General features: G+C 48.2%; 1 protein-coding gene across 1 annotated transcript; it reads left to right on the plus strand.

Annotated features, from left to right (window-relative positions):
- Positions 1-7,289: 7,289 nt before the first annotated feature.
- LOC137801912 (coiled-coil domain-containing protein 1-like) lies at positions 7,290-23,597 on the plus strand. The gene is made up of 4 exons (XM_068599349.1): positions 7,290-7,404; positions 7,469-7,596; positions 7,848-8,578; positions 23,450-23,597. The coding sequence occupies exons 1-4, from the start codon at positions 7,290-7,292 to the stop codon at positions 23,595-23,597; spliced, it is 1,122 nt and encodes a 373-aa protein (XP_068455450.1).
- The last annotated feature ends 2,478 nt before the right edge of the window (positions 23,598-26,075 follow it).

Here is a 26,075-nt window from a genome sequence, read left to right on the forward strand (position 1 = left end):
TAATGTAATATAATGTAACATAACATAACGTAACATAACGTAATGTAACATAATGTAACATAATGTAACATAATGTAATATAATGTAACATAACATAACGTAACATAACGTAACATAATGTAATATAATGTAACATAACATAACATAACGTAATGTAACATAATGTAACATAATATAACATAACATAATATAATGTAACATAACATAACGTAATGTAACATAACATAATGTAATATAACGTAACATAATGTAACGTAACGTAATGTAGTATAACATAATGTAGCATAACATAACGTAACATAACATAACGTAATGTAACATAACATAATGTAATATAACGTAACATAACATAATGTAATATAACATAACGTAACATAACATAACATAACGTAATGTAACATAACATAATGTAATATAACGTAACATAACATAATGTAATGTAACATAACATAATATAACATAACTTGCCCTTTGGGAGGCTGCATGATAAAAATGAGAGGCTTTTTTAAATATTTGAGGTTCTGCTAATGAGCTGCTGTATATTAATCCAACGATTCATTTTTTTCTGGAGTCTAGAAACTTCCTTCTCGGGAACTCTAACCCTAACTGTCTTTGTCTTCCGTCCTGTTCTGTATCTGGGGGCGGGTCCAGATCTGTATCTGGGGGCGGGGCATGGACTGTATCTGGGGGCGGGTCCTGTTCTGTGTCTGGGGGCGGGTCCTGGGCTGTATCTAGGGGGCGGGTCCTGGGCTGTATCTAGGGGGCGGGTCCTGGGCTGTATCTAGGGGGCGGGTCCTGGCCTGTATCTAGGGGCGGGTCCTGATCTGCATCTGGGGGCGGGTCCAGATCTGTATCTAGGTGGCGGGTCCTGGACTGTATCTAGGGGGCAGGTCCTGGACTGTATCTGGGGGCGGGTCCTGATCTGTATCTGGGGGCGGGTCCTGGACTGTATCTAGTGGCGGGTCCTGATCTGCATCTGGGGCCGGGTCCAGATCTATATCTCGGGGGCGGGTCCTGGACTGTATCTAGGCGGCAGATCCTGGACTGTATTTGGGGGCGGGTCCTGATCTGTATCTGGGGGCGGGTACAGATCTGTATCTAGGGGCAGGTCCTGGGCCGTATCTAGGGGGCGGGTCCTGGACTGTATCTAGGGGGCGGGTCCTGGACTGTATCTAGGGGGCGGGTCCAGATCTCTGCCTGTTGGAGCTCCTGTCCATCTTGTATTTACTCAGCGTGGATGTGTTGTGGCACACATGGATACAATCGTGTGTGTGTGTGTGTGTGTGTGTAAGTGTGTGAGTGTGAGTGTGTGTGTGTGTGTGTGTGAGTGTGTGTGTGAGTGTGTGTGTGTGTGTGTGTGTGTGAGAGAGTGTATGTGTGTGAGTGTGTGTGTGTGTGTGTGTGTGAGAGAGAGTGTATGTGTGTGTGTGTGTGTGTGTGTGTGTGTGTGTGAGAGAGTATAACCCCCCCCCCCCCCCCACCATCTTATTGCTTTCTTGAATCCTGTTGATTCGCCCGGTCCCCGAGGCCAGAGACGCAGCAGATGTTCCAGTGAAAAGGCCATGAATGTTTAATCATTTGTGTTATTGATGCCCCTTTTTTTTGTTTGTTAGCAAGTGTGAGCGACCGCGAGCGTCCCGAGAGCCTCTTCCTGCACGTTACGCCTGCATCTGTGCACGGAGACCAGAACTCAGTCAATTCACAAACATTCACATTTCTGTTCTGGTTAAATCTGTCTTTCCCTCACGAGGCCATGAATGAATCATAAAGTGTATGAAACGTGTTCTTCAGGATCATCGCCGAGTGTCAAACTCTCCCAAAACAAGACAATCTTTCTGTTGTCAAACAGAGTGAAACCCGACGTTCCTCCATCACGGATGAACGAGCTGCCGCCGTCTCTAAACTGTGATTTGTTGGACTTAAAGCTGCTGTTTTAGTATTTGAGCTGACAGCCAGATTTGATCATAATTAGACGGCTCGCCGTGGGCTTTGATTGGCGCGGTAATTGGATTGTCATTGGGGCTGAAAAGCTATTATCTTAGGATCATGCCCCATGAAATTTGTTGGAAAAACTTCTGTGGCCGTCATTAAGTCGGCCATCTTGGGGGGCTTCGCAAATGAGCTTTTTCTTTGGGCGGAGGAAGAGAAGGAGACGCGGGGAGGAGGAAGAAAGGTACCTGTGCACCGCTGGGACCCTTGGATCCTTCAAATCGCTGCAAAGACAATCTGGGCTCTATTGATTAATGATATTAGCGTAGCAGGTAGCGCTAAGTCGAAAAAGCGGCACGCTGGGTTATTGCCCATCGCTCTCGCCCGCTCGCCAGTAACGGTGTGGGAGGGGGGGGGGGGGGGGGATGAGAGAGAGGTGAGCAGGAAGGAGGGAGAGGGAGGAAAGGGGGAAACTGCAGGGTGGCTTTTCATTTGCACTTGTTTATGCTAAGTATCAGGTGCGATGCCCATTCTAGAGGAATAAGTAGCAATGCGAGCTAATGGGAGCGCTGAGGAGTGGAGGAGGCGGCGTTCTGCAAAGCCATTCGGCAATTTAGTCCATTTACACACATGTGAACGCTGAAGCAACGTCGACTCACACAGTTCACGCCCACGCGGTGGCGTCGCTCTGCGGGGTCACGAGCGAGACTTCATTTAGACACGAAGAGTAAAAAACACCAACAACGGTCAGAAGTTGGTCTCCGGCGTTGATGTTGCGTTGACGCTCAAAACAACTGGAATATGAACTGGTTGTGTTATCGAGCCAGTCGTTTGGTAATACCATAGAGTTTGTGTCGTCATGCAAACCTGAAGCAAAACAGTCAAAATAATTCCATAAAGCTGTGAAAAGGTTTTGCAGCAGTTCAGCTCACCTGAAGAACAGGAACACACAACATGGCCGCTCTCGATTCCTTTCTTCTGCAGATGAATCTGCTTCTTCTTCTCTGCTTACCGGCAGATTGCAGCGCCAACGTCTGGCCGAACGCCGCCATGACGCCCGAGGAGACAAAACTCAAGGACTTTTATTTTTTGCGTCTCAAAGTTTGTTCATTCGAGTCTCGATTGAACGCACACATTGTGAGCGAGGTGACTGTATCTTCCAGATGCATTATGGGATGCTGCATCTCAGCGCTCTGCAGTGACGTCGTTGCTGGATGTGAATGAAAGCTGCGTCGTGCATCAGGAGGTGTTCTGACATGAAGCGCAGTCTGAAGCTCTTCCTCTGCGTGTGATGAAGACTCCTGCAGATGAAGGCTGCAGTGACATCACGGCTCTCTGGCCGCCTCCCCCTGTGAGTCTGGCTGAAAGTGTCCACGCATCCGTTGATCACGGCCTACGAGCGTCCTCTGCTTTGCATTCAGTGGACGCGTCATTATTCACGGCTTTTGATGTCCACGAAAACACATTAGAGCTCTCGGTTCTCTCGGTTCTCTCGGTTCCAGCGCCGAGCGGCCGCGACCGCCAGACATCGTTTGTGAGCCCGAACAGTCCAAATGTAAATTGATATGTAAGAAAATGCCCCATTAACTTTTTCATTAATGGTTCTAATGCATTCTGAGTGTCATCCGCAGGGCGGCTCGCTCGTCTGAGCACACACACACACACACACACACACACACACACACACACACACACACACACACACACACCAGTTCAAACACATGCGTGCAAAAACACAGATGCACACTAATAAATCATGAAGGAACAACTGAAACACACAGACGTGTAACAATCCACACACACACACACGCACACACACACACACACACACACACACACACACACACACACACACACACACACACACACACACACACACACACAGTGAGATGTTTCTGAGGTGTTTCACTACTTTTCTGTCTTCAACTCGTTCTCTCTCTCGACTCTCCATCAGGAGCAGCTTTTCAAAATAAAATTAGTTTTCATTTTAGTTTAATGTGATTCAAAACTAAGGATGAAGTATAAAGTATAAAGTATGAAGTATAAAGTATGAAGTATAAAGTATAAAGTATGAAGTATGAAGTATAAAGTATAAAGTATGAAGTATAAAGTATGAAGTATAAAGTATAAAGTATAAAGTATGAAGTATAAAGTATAAAGTATGAAGTATAAAGTATGAAGTATAAAGTATGAAGTATAAAGTATGAAGTATGAAGTATAAAGTATAAAGTATGAAGTATGAAGTATAAAGTATAAAGTATGAAGTATAAAGTATGAAGTATAAAGTATAAAGTATAAAGTATAAAGTATGAAGTATGAAGTATGAAGTATGAAGTATGAAGTATGAAGTATGAAGTAACAACTTCTTTTATTCATGTTTCTCTTCACAACAGGAAGAAATTCAACTTTGACAATAAATTGTTGTGTAGACGTCCAAACCTCTTGTGTGTGTCTGTACACACTCACAATGTGTACAGACACACACAGTGCACACAGACACACGCTCACAGTGCACACAGACACACACTCACAGTGCACACACACACACACTCACAGTGCACACAGACACACACTCACAGTGCACACACACACACACACACTCACAGTGCACACACACACACACACACAGTGCACACACACACACTCACAGTGCACACAGACACACGCTCACAGTGCACAGACACACACTCACAGTGCACACACACACACACTCACAGTGCACACACACACACACACACACACAGTGCACACACACACACACTCACAGTGCACAGACACACACTCACAGTGCACACACACACACACTCACAGTGCACACAGACACACACTCACAGTGCACACAGACACACACTCACAGTGCACACACACACACACTCACAGTGCACACACACACACACTCACAGTGCACACACACACTCACAGTGCACACAGACACACACTCACAGTGCACAGACACACACTCACAGTGCACACACACACACACTCACAGTGCACACAGACACACACTCACAGTGCACACACACACACACACTCACAGTGCACACAGACACACACACCAGCAGTCACTGCAAGAGTTAATATGTCTGTTGTTTGGCCGGATCGTCAACCACTTATCCCGAGTGTTTGCAGGCTGCTGAAGGGAAATAATTAAAGGTGAGTGTGTAAAACACACACACACACACACACACACACACACACACACACACACACACACACACACACACACACAGGTCGCTGGGCTGTAAAACCATGGCAACATTTGGGATCAAGCAAAGCTGCCGTCAGGTTTCTGAACACGTCGACCGACAACAGAGCACGAGAACAACAACATTTAAATAACACAATAACAATAACACAATAACAATAACTCAATAACAATAACACAATAACAATAACTCCGTTGGCTGCGGACCAAAGCAAACAGCAGATGATCTGCAGCTTCGTCACAGTTTCCATCCGTCACGGTGACCAATAGGAGCAGAGCAGCTCCGAGAGGCTCCGCCTCCTGAGCTGGGAGCCAATCACATGCTGAGTTCTCACGAAGCCGCGAAGACACAGAGTCATAATATTCCAAGAAAAGGTTTAAATGTGTAATGAAACTTATTCACATGAAGTATTTCAGTTCAATCCCTGAAATGCTTCAAGCAACGTTTAGCACATGAAATATGTTTTTATGAACCTTCTGAACATGAAGCACCGACAAAAACACCCCGACCTCCAGGAGCAGGCTCCGCCCTTCTCTACTCGTCTCGACTTCCTGCTTCCTGCCTCCATCAGGACTTCCTGCCTCCTGCCTCCATCACGACTTCCTGCCTCCATCACAACTTCCTGCTTCCTGCCTCCATCAGGACTTCCTGCTTCCTGCCTCCATCACGACTTCCTGCCTCCATCACAACTTCCTGCTTCCTGCCTCCATCACGACTTCCTGCTTCCTGCCTCCATCAGGACTTCCTGCTTCCTGCCTCCATCACGACTTCCTGCTTCCTGCATCCATCAGGACTTCCTGCTTCCTGCCTCCATCAGGACTTCCTGCATCCATCAGGACTTCCTGCATCCATCAGGACTTCCTGCTTCCTGCCTCCATCAGGACTTCCTGCTTCCTGCCTCCATCAGGACTTCCTGCATCCATCAGGACTTCCTGCTTCCTGCCTCCATCAGGACTTCCTGCTTCCTGCATCCATCAGGACTTCCTGCTTCCTGCCTCCTTCACAACTTCCTGCTTCCTGACTCCATCACAACTTCCTGCTTCCTGCCTCCACTCCTTCTCTCCTCTCTCCTTCCTTTAAAAGAGGAGGCGAGGAGAGGAGGAGAGGAGGTGAGAAGAGGAGAGGAGGTGAAGAGAGGAGAGGAGAAGAGGAGGAGATGAGGAGAAGAGGAGGAGGTGAGGAGAGGAGAACAGAAGGAGGAGATGAGGAGGAGGAGAGCAGGAGAGGAGGAGGAGGAGAGGAGAACAGGAGGAGATGAGGAGAGGAGGAGAGGAGAACAGGAGGAGATGAGGAGAGGAGGAGGAGAGGAGGCATCAACAGGAGAAAGCAACAGATAAAGTTGACGCTTCATGTGTTCTCTGCGTTATGAGCGAAGTCTTAATGGAGGAAATTATTGCGCATTCAATTACGGCGCGATGGCTTCCAGAGATGTTTGTGTGATTTGGCTTCGGCCCGACACCGCGGGGGGCCCGCCCCCCCCCCCCCCCCCCCCCTCTGACTGATGAGGACCCTAATCTGCTAATCTCACCGACCGGGGATGGAGGCTGTGGTGGTGTGGTGGAGGAGGGGGGGGGGGGGGTTATGGATGACGGGTGGAACGCCTCGACTCGCCGCGCTAACGGCGGCCAATAAAATGAAAGAGCCGGTGCCCGAGCGCCGGGGAAGACGGGAGAGGAAATCGGAGAGATAAACAAATAGAATCATAAAAAGGCCGGCGCTGCTGAAGTGGTAATTCAGGGAGTTCATTAGGGAGAGATGGAGGAACGCCGGCGCCGGCTAAACGCTGGATGACATTACCTCTAATGGGGCTCCCTGCAGCGTTTCTGATAGCAGCCGCTAGCCGCGGAAACAAGTTTTAGCATGACGCCGCGCGTGGAGACGAGACTCTGCAGAGGATGCTTCTCCTCCTTCTCCTCCTCCTTCTCCTCCTCATTCTCCTTCTCCTCCTTCTCCTTCTCCTCCTCCTTCTCCTCCTCTTCCTCCTCCTCCTCCTCCTCCTCCTTCTCCTTCTCCTCCTCCTTCTCCTCCTCCTCCTTCTCCTTCTCCTCCTTCTCCTTCTCCTCCTCCTTCTCCTCCTCCTTCTCCTTCTCCTTCTCCTCCTGGAGCTTTCTTCTGCTTCACAGCAGCAAATGTCTGCAGCAACGCTAGAGGACGATGATGAGGATGAGGACGAGGGAAAAGGACGTAGACGAGGACGCGGACGAGGATGTGGACGAGGACAAGGACATGGACGAGGACGTAGACGAGGACGAGGACGAGGGAAAAGGACGTAGACGAGGACATAGACGAGGACGTGGACGAGGACGTGGACGAGGACGTGGACGAGGACGTAGACGAGGACGTGGACGAGGACGTAGACGAGGACGTGGACGAGGACAAGGACATGGACCAGGACGTAGACGAGGACGTAGACGAGGACGAGGACGAGGACGAGGACGAGGACAAGGACATGGACGAGGACGTAGACGAGGACGAGGGAAAAGGACGTAGACGAGGACGTAGACGAGGACGTGGACGAGGACGTGGACGAGGACGTGGACGAGGACGAGGACGTGGACAAGGACGTGGATGAGGACGTAGATGAGGACGAGGACGAGGACAAGGACATGGACGAGGACGTAGACGAGGACGAGGACGAGGGAAAAGGACGTAGACGAGGACATAGACGAGGACGTGGACGAGGACGTGGACGAGGACGAGGACGTGGACAAGGACGTGGATGAGGACGTAGATGAGGACGTAGACGAGGACGAGGAGGTGGAGGAGGACGTAGACGAGGATGTAGACAATGACGAGGAGGTGGAGGAGGACGTAGACGATGACGAGGTCGTAGATGAGGACGTGGACGAGGACGAGGATGAGGACGAGGACGTAGACGAGGACGTGGACGAGGATGAGGATAAGGACGAGGACGAGAACGAGGATGTAGACGAGGACATAGACGAGGACATAGACGAGGACGAGGATGAGGACGAGGATGAGAACGAGGACGTAGACGAGAACGTAGACAAGGACAGGGACGAGGATGTAGACGAGGACGTGGACGAGGACGTAGACGAGGACGTGGACGTAGACGAGGACGAGGATGAGGATGAGGACGAGGACGTAGACGAGGATTTAGACGAGGACAGGGACGAGGACGAGAACGTAGACGAGGACGAGGACAGGGACGAGGACGAGGACAGGGACGAGGACGAGGACGTAGATGAGGACGTAGACGAGGACAGGGACGAGGAAGTAGACGAGGACGTAGACGAGGACAGGGATGAGGACGAGGACGTGGACGAGGACGATGACGTAGACATGGACGAGGACGATGGAGAGGACAAGGATGAGGACGAGGGCGAGGACGAGGACGTAGATGAGGACGATGGAGAGGACGAGGATGAGGACGAGGACGTGGACGTGGACGAGAATGAGGACGAGGACGAGGACGAGAACACGTTAGCTTCATAGAACACGTTAGAACACGTTAGCTTTATAGAACATTAGCTTCATAGAACATTAGCTTCATAGAACACGTTAGCTTCATAGAACATTAGCTTCATAGAACACGTTAACTTCATAGAACACGTTAGCTTCATAGAACACGTTAGCTCCATAGAACACGTTAGCTTCATAGAACATTAGCTTCATAGAACACGTTAACTTCATAGAACACGTTAGCTTCATAGAACACGTTAGCTTCATAGAACATTAGCTCCATAGAACACGTTAGCTTCATAGAACATTAGCTTCATAGAACAAGTTAGCTTCATAGAACATTAGCTTCATAGAACATTAGCTTCATAGAACACGTTAGCTTCATAGAACATTAGCTTCATAGAACACGTTAACTTCATAGAACACGTTAGCTTCATAGAACATTAGCTTCATAGAACACGTTAGCTTCATAGAACACGTTAGCTCCATAGAACACGTTAGCTTCATAGAACATTAGCTTCATAGAACACGTTAACTTCATAGAACACGTTAGCTTCATAGAACATTAGCTTCATAGAACACGTTAGCTTCATAGAACACGTTAGCTCCATAGAACATTAGCTTCATAGAACACGTTAACTTCATAGAACACGTTAGCTTCATAGAACACGCTAGCTCCATAGAACACGTCAGTGACTGTGCTTCTCTCTCAGAGTCCTCGTGACGAGGACGCACCGCTGTATGTGAGATGAGGAAAATAATGCTGATTTCTTCTCGCTCTCCGTTTTAATATTCTTTTTTTACATCCTGGCATCTCCAGAGTCCCCCCCCCCCTCCCCCCCTCGTTACCAGCACCAGACTGGATGTAATTGCTCAGGCAGAGCGGCGTTCAGACCCTGTCAGTGTGAATGCTGCTGCGTGGCGATGGCCGCCGTAATGAACAGCGGCTCGCAGCCCTCTGGCAGCACTTAAACTTTAGAACATGTATTATTGAGGCGTGAGGAGCAACACAGGCCGGCGCTGACCCCTCTCTCATCCCTCTCTTTTGAGATCTCCACTCGCGGGCGGAGGAGTCGGTGTTGAGCGATACGAGGTGCTGCGCATTTTGTAAACTGTTGCATTATTGTCAAATTAATTTGTGATAGCTTGGTTTCAAAGTGCAACAGTGAGTTAGTCAGACGGCTCTGTTCTTTAGTCTCTCAGTTTGTGCTGAAACATTCAGCTTCCTGTCCTCCTGCAGCTCTGTCACTCCTGACTGCCGTGTGAATGTTGTCAGGGCCAAAAGTAACTAGCCTCTGTCTTTAGCCCAGGAACCCGTTACACAACAGCTCTGACCTCGCTCTGACCTCGCTCTGACCTCGCTCTGACCTCGCTCTGACCTCGCTGTGACATTTATTTAACTAGCACAACATAGCTCAATACAGATCCACTCACCACAGAGAACACGTGTTGCAGACTGGACAGAGCACACGGGGTCCACCGCTCAAGCACGCAGGGGCCCAGAAGGGGCGGGGCTCTAATGTCTCACAGCGCGCTAGTTTCCGTAGCTGACTGACAACATTGTAGTAAAGGACAGTGATGACAAGCGTAATCATCATACATCATGAAAAAGAATAGAAATGCATTTCTTTACACTGGTGTCACCAGCGCGTCTCCTCTCCTCTTGTCACTGTCAGCGTTTAATGGCTTCCTTTTTTTGGATGAAATATCCACATTTGACGCCTCGTTGTGGTTGCTCTTCCTGACGGACGCGTTGATCACACGTGACGCATCCGAGGAGCGCCGGAAAGATGAAGCGCTGACAATAATGACGAGTTTGCAGCTTCTGGCTCCATCAACCGTGAAGTTCTGGTGATTGTTCAAAGAAACTATGTCTTCAATCCCCCAGTTTGGGAGTTCAGAGGGATTTCCTGAAAAGTAATGCTTTTACAGTGTTTCACCCACGGCAACAGTTTGTTGGTCATATAGAGGCATACGTACTAAATGAAGTACATAGTATGAACTACTTATCTATAATGTTGGAATCCCTACGGGCCCAACAAGGCCCACAGGACTGTGATGAGCCGTCACTCAAGGTCACGCCATGATGTCAGTTCTCTCCCTCGACTCCGCCCGGCTGCAAAGTTCACTCTTTGTTTCCTGTGTTCTTGATGAAGGGAATGGAGGCGGCCGGTCCGCTTGTAACGTTGAAAGGAGGATATTATGGAGTCGGTGATGATGAAATGCTACACACGGACCTACAAAGGGAGGCAGCAAAGTGCTGGCCCACTTGAAACCATCGCCGTACTTCTGTTGGCTGGCGCTGGATGTAAATACAACCTATAAGTGCAGATGAAGTCAGAGGTGGCTTCATGCTAACCTCTCCCTCTCTTTCCCACTATCTCTCTTTCTCTGGGAATACAAATTTAAAAGGCCATTATACTCCATCACCTCCGCCGTGCACAGTGTCACTGCCATCGCTGCAGTGTCAAGTGTCTTATTTCTGTATTAGAGGGGGAGAGATAAGTGTGTGTGTGAGAGCAAACGTACAGTAAAAATATACTGTACAAGAGGTTAGCTGGGAGTGTGAGTGGGCCTTTGCTCCGGTCTGGACGCACTTATCTCTCCTGCTGTGTAATGGATCCTGCTGGATATTTGCATAAGGTATGGAGGTGATGTCATTCGGTCCTCAGAGCTGCTTTTCAATGATGGTTGACTGCTAGCAAAGTGGACAAACTGAACAAACCCTTCAGGTCCTTTCGCTAAAACTTTGATCAAACTTTTCTCAAACTAGATTTGTCCATTGTTTCCGTTGGTAACGCTAAGATTTAACGGAACGAAGCATCCTGAGAGTTACAGGACCAACCGGTCAAGAGTCGCCCCCTGGTGGTCAGGAGAGAGAATGCAGCTTTAACACATGAAGCATAGACTTCTATACAACCAGAGGAGTCGCCCCCTGGTGGTCAGGAGAGAGAATGCAGCTTTAACACATGAAGCATAGACTTCTATACAACCAGAGGAGTCGCCCCCTGGTGGTCAGGAGAGAGAATGCAGCTTTAACACATGAAGCATAGACTTCTATACAACCAGAGGAGTCACCCCCTGGTGGTCAGGAGAGAGAATGCAGCTTTAACACATGAAGCATAGACTTCTATACAACCAGAGGAGTCGCCCCCTGGTGGTCAGGAGAGAGAATGCAGCTTTAACACATGAAGCATAGACTTCTATACAACCAGAGGAGTCACCCCCTGGTGGTCAGGAGAGAGAATGCAGCTTTAACACATGAAGCATAGACTTCTATACAACTAGAGGAGTCGCCCCTTGGTGGTCAGGAGAGAGAATGCAGCTTTAACACATGACTCATAGACTTCTATACAACCAGAGGAGTCGCCCCCTGGTGGTCAGCAGAGAGAATGCAGCTTTCACACATGAAGCATAGACTTCTATACAACCAGAGGAGTCGCCCCCTGGTGGTCAGGAGAGAGAATGCAGCTTTAACACATGAAGCATAGACTTCTATACAACCAGAGGAGTTGCCCCCTGGTGGTCAGGAGAGAGAATGCAGCTTTAACACATGAAGCATAGACTTCTATACAACCAGAGGAGTCGCCCCCTGGTGGTCAGCAGAGAGAATGCAGCTTTCACACATGAAGCATAGACTTCTATACAACCAGAGGAGTCGCCCCCTGGTGGTCAGGAGAGAGAATGCAGCTTTAACACATGAAGCATAGACTTCTATACAACCAGAGGAGTCGCCCCTTGGTGGTCAGGAGAGAGAATGCAGCTTTAACACATGAAACATAGACTTCTATACAACCAGAGGAGTCTCCCCCTGGTGGTCAGGAGAGAGAATGCAGCTTTAACACATGACTCATAGACTTCTATACAACCAGAGGAGTCACCCCCGGTGGTCAGGAGAGAGAATGCAGCTTCAACACATGAAGCATAGACTTCTATACAACCAGAGCAGTCGCCCCCTGGTGGTCAAGAGAGAGAATGCAGCTTCAACACATGAAGCATAGACTTCTATACAGCCAGAGGAGTCGCCCCTGGTGGTCAGGAGAGAGAATGCAGCTTTAACAAATGAAGCATAGACTTCTATACAGCCAGAGGAGTCGCCCCCTGGTGGTCAGGAGAAAGAATGCAGCTTTAACACATGAAGCATAGACTTCTATACAACCAGAGGAGTCGCCCCCTGGTGGTCAGGAGAGAGAATGCAGCTTTAACACATGAAGCATAGACTTCTATACAACCAGAGGAGTCGCCCCCTGGTGGTCAGGAGAGAGAATGCAGCTTTATCACATGAAGCATAGACTTCTATACAACCAGAGGAGTCGCCCCCTGGTGGTCAGGAGAGAGAATGCAGCTTTAACACATGAAGCATAGACTTCTATACAACCAGAGGAGTCGCCCCCTGGTGGCCAGGAGAGAGAATGCAGCTTTAACACATGAAGCATAGACTTCTATACAACCAGAGGAGTCGCCCCCTGGTGGTCAGGAGAGAGAATGCAGCATTCTTGTGAGTTTTAAATGGGAATCACACTCATCTCTCTGTAGAATAGTGGATGGTTTTATAGTTCATACATCTTGTATGTCTCAAGTCAAAGAAAAACATAAAAGAAGGACACACTTGTTTATTTATTAGCTTCAATGACCTAAAAAGATCTAAGAGAAACTCACAGAGTAATGATCCAGGACCTTCAGATTTCTGCAGTAGTATTAAAGAATAAGCACATCCAGATACCTCGCGGCCCACATTTCCAACCTTTTCTTTGAAGAGCAGGATGGTGGTTTGTAGTTCCTGATGTCAGTGTCACTGTTCAAATGTCAGCACAGGAGAGAAACTTTCAAGAACATGTAAAGAGGTTCCGTCTACACAAAGGTCACCTCCAATCACTTTAATTGTACTTACAGTATCCAGAACTCTCCAACAGGAACCTCCTGCGAGGACGCCCAGCTTCCCCCTGCGTCTCCACAACTCTTCTCTCGCTAATAGCCATTGTCTTAATGCCAAATTTGGGTATTTTTCAGGTTAAATTTGGGGTGGCGACGCTCGGCGGTGATATTAATCTCGCCGGCGACGTCGCGGCGTTGGTAATGAAGGATGGCCGGCGTTATTTGTATCCTGGCGTGTCGAGTGTTTTGTCAAACGCGGGCCAGTTTTGCTTGCCTGGTAGATCTGTGTTCCCCCCGGGAGCCGTGGCCCAGTAAGAGACAGACGCTGCTGCACAATTAGACCAGCAAGGTCCTGTAAAGTCATTAATATCTCACTGGATGAGAGCTGGTTCCTCCCTGCACACCACATGGAGAGAGGGATGAGGGACGGAGGGAAGGAGGGGTGAGGGATGAGGGAAGGAGGGATGAGAGACGGAGGGAAGGAGGGATGAGAGACGGAGGGAAGGAGGGAAGGAGGGATGAGAGACGGAGGGAAGGAGGGATGAGGGACGGAGGGAAGGAGGGATGAGGGACGGAGGGAAGGAGGGATGAGAGACGGAGGGAAGGAGGGAAGGAGGGATGAGAGACGGAGGGAAGGAGGGATGAGAGACGGAGGGAAGGAGGGGTGAGGGATGAGGGAAGGAGGGATGAGAGACGGAGGGAAGGAGGGGTGAGGGATGAGGGAAGGAGGGATGAGAGACGGAGGGAAGGAGGGATGAGGGACGGAAGGAAGGAGGGATGAGGGACGGAGGGAAGGAGGGATGAGAGACGGAGGGAAGGAGGGATGAGAGACGGAGGGAAGGAGGGATGAGAGACGGAGGGAAGGAGGGATGAGGGACGGAGGGAAGGAGGGAAGGAAGGAAGGAGGGGTGGAGGGACGGAGGGAAGGAGGGATGAGGGACGGAGCGAAGGAGGGAAGGAGGGGTGAGGAATGGAGGGAAGGAGGGATGAGGAATGGAGGGAAGGAGAGGTGGAGGAATGGAGCGAAAGAGGGGTGGAGGAATGGAGGGAAGGAGGAATGGAGGGATGGAGGAATGGAGGGATGGAAGAATGGAGGGAAGGAGAGGTGGAGGAATGGAGGGAAGGAGGGGTGAGGGATGGAGGGAATGGAGGGAAGGAGGGATGGAGGGAAGGAGGGGTGGAGCGAAGGAGGGGTGGAGAGGTGGAGGGAAGGAGGGGTGGAGGGAAGGAGGGATGAGGAATGGAGGGAAGGAGGGAAGGAGGGGTGAGGAATGGAGGGAAGGAGGGATGAGGGACGGAGGGAAGGAGGGTTGGAGGGATGAGGGAAGGAGGGATGAGGGACGGAGGGAAGGAGGGGTGGAGGAATGGAGGGAAGGAGGGAAGGAGGGGTGGAGGGACGGAGGGAAGGAGGGATGAGGGACGGAGGGACAGAGGGGTAGAGGAATGGGGGGATGGAGGAATGGAGGGAAGGAGAGGTGGAGGGACAGAGGGATGGAGGGGTGAGGGATGGAGGAATGGAGGGATGGAAGAATGGAGGGAAGGAGAGGTGGAGGAATGGAGGGAAGGAGGGGTGAGGGATGGAGGGAAGGAGGGATGAGGGACGGAGGGAAGGAGGGGTGGAGGAATGGAGGGATGGAGGAATGGAGGGAAGGAGAGGTGGAGGAATGGAGGGAAGGAGGGATGGAGGGACGGAGGGATGGAGGGATGGAGGGAAGGAGGGGTGGAGGGAAGAAGGGAAGGAGGGATAGAGGGATGGAGTAATGAGATAAGGAGGAAGGAGGGAAGGAGGAATGGATGGTTGGAGGAATGGAGGGAAGGAGGGATGGAGGGATCTATGTATATATATATATATATATATATATATATATATATATATATATATATATATATATATATATATATATATATATATATACTACTTGTTGGTATGTATTGTACTTGTATATAAATACTACTTGTTGGTGCATCTGCTCCTCTGTTGTGGAATCAGAGGCGTTCAAGGTCCAGGAAGAAAGTTAGGACGTTTTGTCTTTCAGCGGACGTAAACCTACGGTACACGAAAAGAACTAAAAGAACTACTAAAGATATTTAACTTGAAAATGAAACTCTGCAGATAAACTGTGAACACATGTTTAATAAAGAGATGATACGCATCATTAAAAGATGTTTCCTGTGTTCATCAACCAATAACCAATAACCAATAACCAATAACTAATAACCAATAACCAATAACCAATAACCAATAACCAATAACTAATAACCAATAACCAATAACTAATAACTAATAACCAATAACCAATAACCAATAACCAATAACCAATAACTAATAACTAATAACCAATAACCAATAACTAATAACTAATAACTAATAACCAATAACTAATAACTAATAACCAATAACCAATAACCAATAATTAATAACTAATAACCAATAACCAATAACCAATAACTAATAACTAATAACTAATAACTAATAACCAATAACTAATAACTAATAACTAATAACCAATAACTAATAACTAATAACTAATAACCAATAACTAATAACTAATAACTAATAACCAATAACTAATAACTAATAACCAATAACCAATAACTAATAACTAATAACCAATAACCAATAACTAATAACTAATAACTAATAACCAATAACTAATAACTAATAACCAATAACCAATAACCAATAATTAATAACTAATAACCAATAACCAATAACCAATAACTAATAACCAATAACTAATAACTAATAACTAATAACTAATAACCAATAACTAATAACTAATAACCAATAACCAATAACCAATAACTAATAACTAATAACCAATAACCAATAACTAATAACTAATAACCAATAACTAATAACCAATAACCAGTAACTAATAACTAATAACCAATAACTAATAACCAATAACCAGTAACTAATAACTAATAACCAATAACTAATAACCAATAACTAGTAACTAATAACCAATAACCAATAACCAATAACCAATAACCAATAACTAATAACCAGTAACCCCAACACTCTGTGAACCCCTCAGTGCTCTCACAGCGGTTCCGTGTATCAGGCTGCAGAGAGAACCGGCTCTCTTCCTCCTTTCTCGTGGGAATTAGATAAATGAAGCAACAGTTCAGCTCTTACTGTCCTGTATTATTATTGTTAAGTGTGGCTTCAGCCGCATGGGGTCAGAGACCCCATGCTGGAAGCACACTTCATGTTCTCCTGCGGGCTTATTATTATTATTATTCTTCTTATAGTCAAACCACTACTCCTCCCAGAGCGTTGCCAGCACATGCGCAAAAATTACATCGAAACGTGCGGTTTGCGCGGGAATCGTGAGGTATGACTTTTCTAAGAGATTCGCCCGTACGTTTTCCCGAAAAATGCAAAAAACATAAAAAAAATTTCACGAAACGTTCGTAGAGGGTGGCGCGCCAATTAACAGAGTGAGAAGAAGCGACAGAAACTGTTAAAAAAATAAAACGTATTTTGTCTTTACTCCCACAATGTTCACTCTTCATACACCATTGTTGGATAGAAACGTTAGAAATCTTGTCTTCTGTCATAAACTGCGGTCGATAGGAATCCAACAGACTCAGACGTCTTGAAATCGGACTGAATGTGAGAGCAAGTCCACCTCGCTCTGCCATCCGCCGCCATGTTAAATCTCCCTCCAAAGCCACGTCTCCCCTGAAGCTCGTACCTGATTTGTAAATCGCCCGTACAGACACATGTTTTATCGTACAGACTCGCCAGTCACAGTATCTGTTCATCAGGTCTTCCTAACGCTCAATATGCGATATCGAAGCAATAGTGGCTTTTAAAGTACCATTTTTTTTAAATAGTTTGAAAGGAGTTCCACAGTATTTAGGTCTATTAAGCTCAGCGTAAGGAAGTCCCTTTGAAGTCATCACCATGGCAACCTTTGATCTAACGACCCACAGGTGTTCTCGTTAGGGCAGTTTAACAGACACACAGACACTTACACACGCACACACAACACAGATGACTTCTGTCTCTCTGTCTGTTTGTCTCACACACACAGACACACATACACACACACAAACAAACAAACACATACACAAACAAACAAACACACACACACACAAACAGACACACAAACACACACACACAAACAGACACATACACACACACACAGACACACACAAAGATGTTTACGTGTGTTTTATATTGTGTAGTTGTCAACACTGATCATTAATAAGGTCATATGATATTTCATATACGTTTGCGTGTGTTCAGGACGTTCAGTAGTTTATTTCCTTAAGTCCACAGTCCAGTCTGCCTCTAATCAGTCTGCTGGCGCTCACTTGGTCACCATGACGACGGCAGCACACAGGTGCTTCATATCAGCCAATCAGTTTAACACACAAACCAACTCAAGTGCTTTGGAGGAGAGACGGGCGTCAGAAACAAAAGCTATATATTGCGAGGTCTTACGGCAGTAGTAGCCACACTTTCAAAATTTCTTGCGAAATTTTCTAGTTTATTAATACCAGAGACATAATGTAAAGGTTAAATACAACAACAATAATCCACTAAAGATGAGAACAAAACATATTCCACTATCGCACAAGCATAGCTTGATAAATTACTAAAAGCATAAACAAGTGAAAGAGGCATGTTGAGCTGATCACTGTACCTGGTGAGCAGCAGCAGCTTCTGCAGCAGCAGGAAGCGCCTCAGCAGAGCTCTGGTTCAGCCGCTGGGTCCGTCACCGCGTTGTTGTTCATAGACATCCTGGTCAGCTGACACGTCATAATGATACTCATACCTTCACAGTTTACAATAGTCAAAAGGCAATAAAAACAGATCATGTACATGGAGATGTTACTGGACAGTTTTGGAGAAATCAGCTACAATGTAATAATGATATTCATAATTTTACAATATTCAAACAGCTATAAAAGCAGATCCTTAAATTTGTAAAGTAAGACATTTCAAAGTAGATTTTGAAGTCACTTTTCTGTAAGACTGTACAGTAAACCTCACGGCCATGTGCGCGTGCATAGCAGAGGTCGTTCTGAACAAGGCTGTGTTGCAGTTTCACTTTACACGTTTAAGCATCTGTTTTCATAGCCTGTGGATACGCGCGGTGCACCGCTTCTGCCACGCGAGGAAGTTCTCCCCTCCCAAATACAGTTGGTTGGTTCCATAATGGACCGAACCAACTCTGTGGAGGGGTGGACCTCCTCTATGACGTCATCCCGGAGCATTTCACTGACTCATGTCGGCCACATCGGTACAAGACTTTCCACTAGCTGGAGCAGGATGTCCGTGCAGAGAGAGGGCAGCAGAGGAAAGGCCGGTGCGTGGTCGTCCCAGAATGCATTGCTGCTCCTCGCTACGCCCAGTTAAGTCCCTCAGATACACCTCCGCACTTTGTGACCCCTCTGCTCAACGGACATCATCAGGCAGATTAAAACCCGTTAATGCACATGGGGCTAGTTGACTCTGCTGGCTCCTGCACACACACACACACACACACACACACACACACACACACACACACACACACAAGCAACCGTTTCTCACTCACTTTTTAAAATTAATACCCATTGTTTTTTACTAAGCAGAGGATGTCCCAGAGGCTGCCTCGCGGGGTTGTGTGTGTGTGTGTGTGTGTGTGTGTGTGTGTGTGTGTGCATTAGATTCAGTGAAGAGAGGGTTTCAGTGGATTACTACGGCCCCAAAGTGCTGTGCCCTTTCATTAACCTTGCCTCTTAGTCGTCTCATTTAATACAAAACAAATTTCTAATCTGCAGTCTGCTAAACAGTTGTGCAGTTTGCTCTGTGGCTGTGTGAGCGTGCATGTGTGTGTGAGCGTGCATGTGTGTGTGAGCGTGCATGTGTGTGTGAGCGTGCATGTGTGTGTGTGTGTGTGTGTGTGTTACTGTTCCTCTTATTGCCTTGGGTTCCCTCTCCTAGCCCCCTAATTACTCCCCGAAACAGACGGCCAGGCTCCTCCTATGTGCTATCATCATTTTAAATTTATTTTGATTGATTTGTGTCAGCTTTAACTATGCTTTGGGCCGCGGTCGATAAATAAAGATCAATACTTTAATGTTTTCCTCTGAACCTTTATTAAAAAATAGATTGGCTATAAAGAGGGCTGAATTACGAGGAGGAGCGCCTACTTCCAATGCATGTCAACTGGAATCTAATTGAACAACATTGAACCGGCGGAGATTAGTCCAGGGAGTGTGAGCTGCAGCCGGCCGGAGAGGCAGGGATGAGGAATTGATGTGCAGGTGAGCAAGAGAGACAGAACAGAAAAGTTATCCGGCTGAAAACCTCCTGACTTCGGTCAGGGACGTGAGAGTGAAGCCATGAGCGGTCACCATGCAGATTCATAATCCTCATGAATCATTTCATGCCGTGCTTGAAGGAACAGTTGTTCCTCCCGCCGCTCCTCGCTGGTACCGACCAGCGCAGCTGTCTTGGTCACAATTAGCGCAGCGATATTTTGTTGAATCCACCTCCGCACACGGTTCACACAATGGGCCTCTTCTTACATTACATTCATTTGGCAGACACTTTTGTCCAAAAGCCACTTAAAATAAGTGCATTCACACCAAGTAGCAGCTTCTGGGATTGAAAAGAAAGAGACATAAGTGCTAGCAAGTGTTGTTGAGATGTAATGTGAAATGTTTTTTCCCCTGCGGGCAGAAGTGGTCTTGACTGGAGTTGCTGGTGCACTTCAGAAGAGAGGTTGTGTGTCGGGGCGTCGGGCCTGAGCGGCCTGGAGGTCGGGCGGAGCCTTCACCGCCCTCTGAGCTCTTTGGCAACCTCCAGTCCTGAAGAACACAGAAGAGGGAGGAGTGGCTCAAACCCCCATCCGTCCATGTTCTTCCTCTCATCCGGGTCGGGTCTCGTGGCAGCAGGTCCAGCGGACCGGCCCAGGCTTCCCTCTCACCCACAAGGCTTTCCAGCTCATCCTGGGGACCAGGACGCGTTCCCAGGCCAGCCGGGAGATATGATCCTCCAGCGTGTCCTGGTCTTCCTCTGGGCCTCCTGCCAGCTGGACCTGCCTGGAGAACCTCTGGTGGAGACGACCAGGAGGCGTCCTGAAGGGACGCTGAAGCTCCTCCGCTGACTCCGTTCCTGCCTCAAACCTGTGTCCTCTGGTTGCAAAGAGAAGTATGAAATGACTTCTCACTTGACTACCTTGCTCAACGTTCTAGCATCGTGTGATTGACGGTTTGTTGGGTATTGTCCATGTTTCATCTGAGAACTTCAATCCTTTCACAGTGTTTCTAGCTCCTGACGATTAGTTGTAACCTGTTGTGGTCACCTGGACATGTATTGTCAGTGTTTGGTTGTTGTGCCCCACCCTCTAATGTCCCATCTGGTTAAACAACAAGATGCTATGGGCAAACTCCACGAGCAAAATGCCAAACTCAACCCTTCAAAACGTAAGTCCATGAAGCAACATGGCAGCTACTCCGCCTGCTTCTTATAAACGTGGAGTTTTAAACTGAAGTGGGGCAGTGTGTGGAGAAGAGGAGCGATGCAGAAAAACATTCGATGGTTGAATGTGAGGCAAGCGGCTGCATTCTGGACAATCTGCAGCGCTCTGATTGTTGCCTCCAGCAACGGGGGAGTTGTGACAACAAGCATCAGGATGAGCACATGGACCACCTCCCTGAGGAGAGGACAGAGGTAGTACTGCAGTACTACTGTAGTACTGTAGTACTACTGCTGAGACGGAGGTCGTCCAGGCTCACGCCCACGTTCATCCTCGTGTGATTCGGCACCACACGGAGGAACCTCCTCTCATGGAGAAACAAGCTCAGTGTCGTCCAGATTGAGCTCCGGGTGATGCTTTGCATCCACTCCAAGATGTCCGCCATGCACACACTGACGCATACGTCCACCTGGTCATATGTCGTGGATGGAAAGAACAGTATCAGCATCGCAAAGGCAGAAGAATCCGTGGCACTGAATTACAACATCAGGCGACCTTTGGTCGAGGGAGAAGAGGCCCCGGACGACTCCTTGTGGAACTCCTGCTGTTAGTCTGCGTGGTTCAGACATCGATGCTTTCACCTGGTAGGATGCAGCTGCCAGGTGGGATGCTCACAGAGAGAACGTGGAGCTTGAGACGTCCAACCCTTGCAGGGTGGAGAGGAGGATCTGGAGGACCTATCTCAACCTGAAAGTGTTGGTTCCCTCAGGATATTGTATGTTTCATGGCTTCCGATGTCCATCGTCTGATGATGACGTGAAAGGGCTCCAGAATAAAAGACAGAAAACATCACTGGACAACATTTTTTGCAGTGGAGTTATTTAATAATGTGCACGGGTTAACTGGGTTAAGTCTCAGGGCAGGAAGCGTGGTGAGGTGGGATTAAAGTGCTCCTGTGGTTATTTGTGTCATGGACAGACAGAACACAGTGTCCTCTGGTGCTTCAGCGGCCTCTCCAATCCACACAGTGATTAACCTTGTGTGCAGGGCACAGATTACGGCCTAAATGTAGTATGCTTACACAGACACACACTGTCTGCTGCACTTTAGCTCAGCATGGGTTGTCTCTGTTGCTGTGCGGCGTCGTGTAGCTACAGGAGCGAACCCTCAGTTAATACTCCACCGCTCTGGGGAAAACAGCTGTTCCTCGGCCTGTTGGTCAGGTTTTGATGGTCCTGTCTCTCTTTCCTGCAGGCGGGGAACCGGCGGAGAGGGACCCGGTGTGGTGTCTCTGCAGAGGTTGCTGGCCTTCTGGAGGCGGAGCATCGTCACGCTTCTCTAGGAGTTCACAGACGTTCAGCTTGTTGTAACGTCCGCAGGAAGAAGAGCCTCTGCTGGGCTTTCTTCACCAGGAGGGATGCCTTCAGGGACCAAGTGAGGTCTTCAGTGACGTTGGAGTCCTGGGAAACTGATGCGGTCCACCCTCTTGGATGCTAAAAAGCATTCCCAGTGCATGCAGCCACAACATAACATCTAAAAGTATATTCCAAACCGTAACTCTGATTTATCAGAACCTGGTGCTGAGTGATAACACTGAACACACAACAAAGCTCACAAACAGACAATTAAACAGACCGTTAAACAAACTCCCCGGTGAGCAGAACGTTGTGTGGAGGAGAAAACGAGAACAATCAAAGTGACTCGCGTCGTTGAGGAGAGTTTGATCTTTGAGACGGACCGTGTTTGTTCGTGGTACTCGAGCTGGAGGAAACGAGTGATTATCCATCCAGAGTGATGAGAACCTTTCAACGAGGAGCCCCGCTGAGAGGAGCCAGTGTTTCTCTGGAGAGGGTTGGAGCTGGAAGGATCAGCTGACATTTCTAGTACTCATCCTGTTTATTCCACTCGTCCTAACACATCGTGAGTGTTTTCTTCTTTCACTGAAAGCAGGAACAGAACATGTTGAGCACAACCCAAACTCTGCCGACGAGCTCTGATGAGACAAATAAGACCAACTCAAAAATATCAAAGGAGATACGAGTGACGGAGGGACGAGGAAACATGTAAAACCTGTTAAATCACTGCAGCACTCACATTCCTATATTTCATGACGCTGTCACTTCTATTTGAATACCTGATGTTTTAAAGCTCGTTAAATGCAAAGGGATTAAACACAAAATCAACCTGATCCCTTTCTGCCACCGCCTCCTAATCTGTCTTTGTCTTTGTCTCAGGTGGAAGAATACTGATCTGCCTCGAGTCGGGTGTGTGATTGTGTGTGTGTGTGTGTGTGTGTGTGTGTGTGTGTGTGTGTGTGTGTGTGTGTGTGTGTGTGTGTGAGGCTTGATAGCTGATATCTTGCCAGCACTTTCACTGGTCAACAGTCCTGAGAGGTGAAATCCTGTCTGGAAGAGAACTTAGAAAGGAAAGCCTTGAGATGGACACACACTCACATATGCACACACACACTCACACAAACACACACTCCCACTGACCAATGAATGGAGGGTTAAGCTGGAGCGTGTCAGAGGATACGTGCGGCCTGCTATAGTGCATTTTGCTGTAACAGCGTCCCAGTTGTCGTGTCAGGAATCAATGGGAGCAGGAGCGTCTGCAGGAGCGTCTGCAGGAGCGTCTGCAGGAGCGTCTGCAGGAGCGTCTGCAGGAGCGTCTGCAGAAGCGTCTGCAGGAGCGTCTGCAGGAGCGTCTGCAGGAGCTCACGGCTGCGTCTGCCTGAATATTTCATTCTGGAAACACGTCTGGAGCTTTTAAAGCCGAGCACGCTGCCTCCTTTCTCCTGGACTCAAATACACGCTGCGAGCGGCTTTTGGGGGTTTTACTGTAAACGCAGCGCTCACACACACACACACACACACACACACACACACACACACACACACACACACACACACACACACACACACACACACACACACACACACATGCATGCCAATGCCTGTCCAGCCTGACTCAGGTCAGGGCTGTTAAAATCAATTCTAATCAATTATTAAGGGCTTAATATCTGGTGCTAGAAGAGGGTCCTGCTGCTGGGCTGAGTGGATGGAGAGACTCTTCTCCTCTCACACCAAGCTCCTACAACCCCTGAACCACATCAAGGTCCTACAACCCCTAAACCCACACCAAGCTCCTACAACCCCTAAACCCACACCAAGCTCCTACAACCCCTAAACCACACCAAGCTCCTACAACCCCTAAACCCACACCAAGCTCCTACAACCCCTGAACCACACCAAGCTCCTACAACCCCTAAACCACACCAAGCTCCTACAACCCCTAAACCACACCAAGCTCCTCCTTCGAGCTCCCTCTTCAGCATCCTGTCCATCCTCGCAGTGAGCACTGCTCTGTCAAACTCCAGCTCTGGGATTGTCACCACCTTGAAAAGGTGCAACTCTTGCCTCCTCAATCACAAACACCATGTGAGTTCGTCCTTTGTCACTGGTCAGTTTCAAAGAGCTGACTGTCCTGTAACCTCATACAAGAACATGTAGGAACATACAGGAACACACAAGAACATGCAGGAACATACAAGAACATGTAGGAACATACAAGACCATGCAGGACCATACAAGACCATGCAGGACCATACAAGACCATGCAGGAACATACAAGACCATGTAGGAACATACAAGACCATGTAGGAACACACAGGACCATGCAGGAACATACAGGAACATGTAGGAACATACAAGACCATGCAGGACCATACAAGACCATGCAGGACCATACAAGACCATGCAGGAACATACAAGACCATGTAGGAACATACAAGACCATGTAGGAACACACAGGACCATGCAGGAACATACAGGAACATGCAGGACCATGCAGGACCATACAAGACCATGCAGGAACATACAAGACCATACAGGAACATACAGGACCATACAGGAACACACAGGACCATGCAGGAACACACAGGACCATACAGGAACACACAGGACCATGCAGGAACACACAGGACCATACAGGAACACACAGGACCATACAGGAACATACAGGACCATGCAGGAACATACAGGACCATGCAGGAACATACAGGACCATGCAGGAACTTACAGGAACATGTAGGATTTGTGTGCTAATAGGAATGTTACCATACCCTCAACCCAAACGCACTGCCTTGCCGTGTGTTTCAGCATCCTTAATTTAACCTTCTGCCTCACATCTTCTGCTCCAGTCAGGCATGAGATCCAGTCTTCACTGAACAGCCTGTTTTACTCAACAGTTCTAAACTCACCAGTCAGGGAAATAAGACCCACAGAGAGATGTGTTTTCAAAAGCTTTGTTCGTTGTGTTTTTACATTGTGTGTGCTGTGTCGTGGCTGGAGCATGAAGTTCACTGCTCAGCACCAGCCGTGTCCTTCCCCCACTGGAGGACACATCAGGGTGGGGCCAGAGTGACCCAGATGGGCCCGAGTCCAATCAATGCTGGCTCGCCTTAAGTGTGATCACTAAAGACACACACACACACAGATATGATGGCCGTGCCGTGGTCGATGGGCCCCTGGGCTGGTCTGAAGAGGCGTCATCTTAGAAGCATGTCGTTCCAGCCTGATGAGCAATCTGCCTCATCAAAAGACCTTTATCCCAATCAATACGGCTATCGGCAAGGGAACCCTGAACCGCCTGTCCGCGGCCGCCGCCGCTCGCCGCGGCGTGCACGCCTCCGTGTGTGCGCTCAACAGGAGGGATTTGTTGGTGCGTGTCGGATGTGAGGTTCAAGGCTGTGCACTGACAAGAGGAGGGGGCGTCGTCATTTGTTCTCTGCTGACGTCTGTTTGCCTTTTGCATCTGAGTCAAGTGTGTTGGTTTGACGGTTGAAGTGTTTTGTGGTGTTTTTGTTCCGCTGGATGTCGATGAGCGGATCAAAAGTTCTTCAATGTTATGCTAATGCAGGTTTGTCACTGAAGCATCCAAACAAACACAATGCTTCCAGAGATGCTGGTCAAGCGCTCGCTCGCCTCCTCCTTCTCTTGTCTTCGCCTCTTTTTTCCGTTTCTTATTAATTCAATTTAAAGACGTACTCCAGTCTTTGAGTGTTGCTCTTCCGATGGGTTTGTGGACTCGGAGCAGATGAACGAGGCTGAGCGTCTGCAGAGATGCTCGCGGCTCTGTGAGCATGTGATCCTCTGCTAGAGCAGCATCTCAGGCTGCGCAGAACAAGTGGAGGAAGTCGTTGTGAACAGATGTT

The sequence above is a fragment of the Clinocottus analis genome, unplaced genomic scaffold, assembly GCF_023055335.1.
Source record: "Clinocottus analis isolate CAN_PGR_092001 unplaced genomic scaffold, fCliAna1.0.p SCAF_46, whole genome shotgun sequence".
Lineage (NCBI taxonomy): Eukaryota > Metazoa > Chordata > Actinopteri > Perciformes > Cottidae > Clinocottus > Clinocottus analis.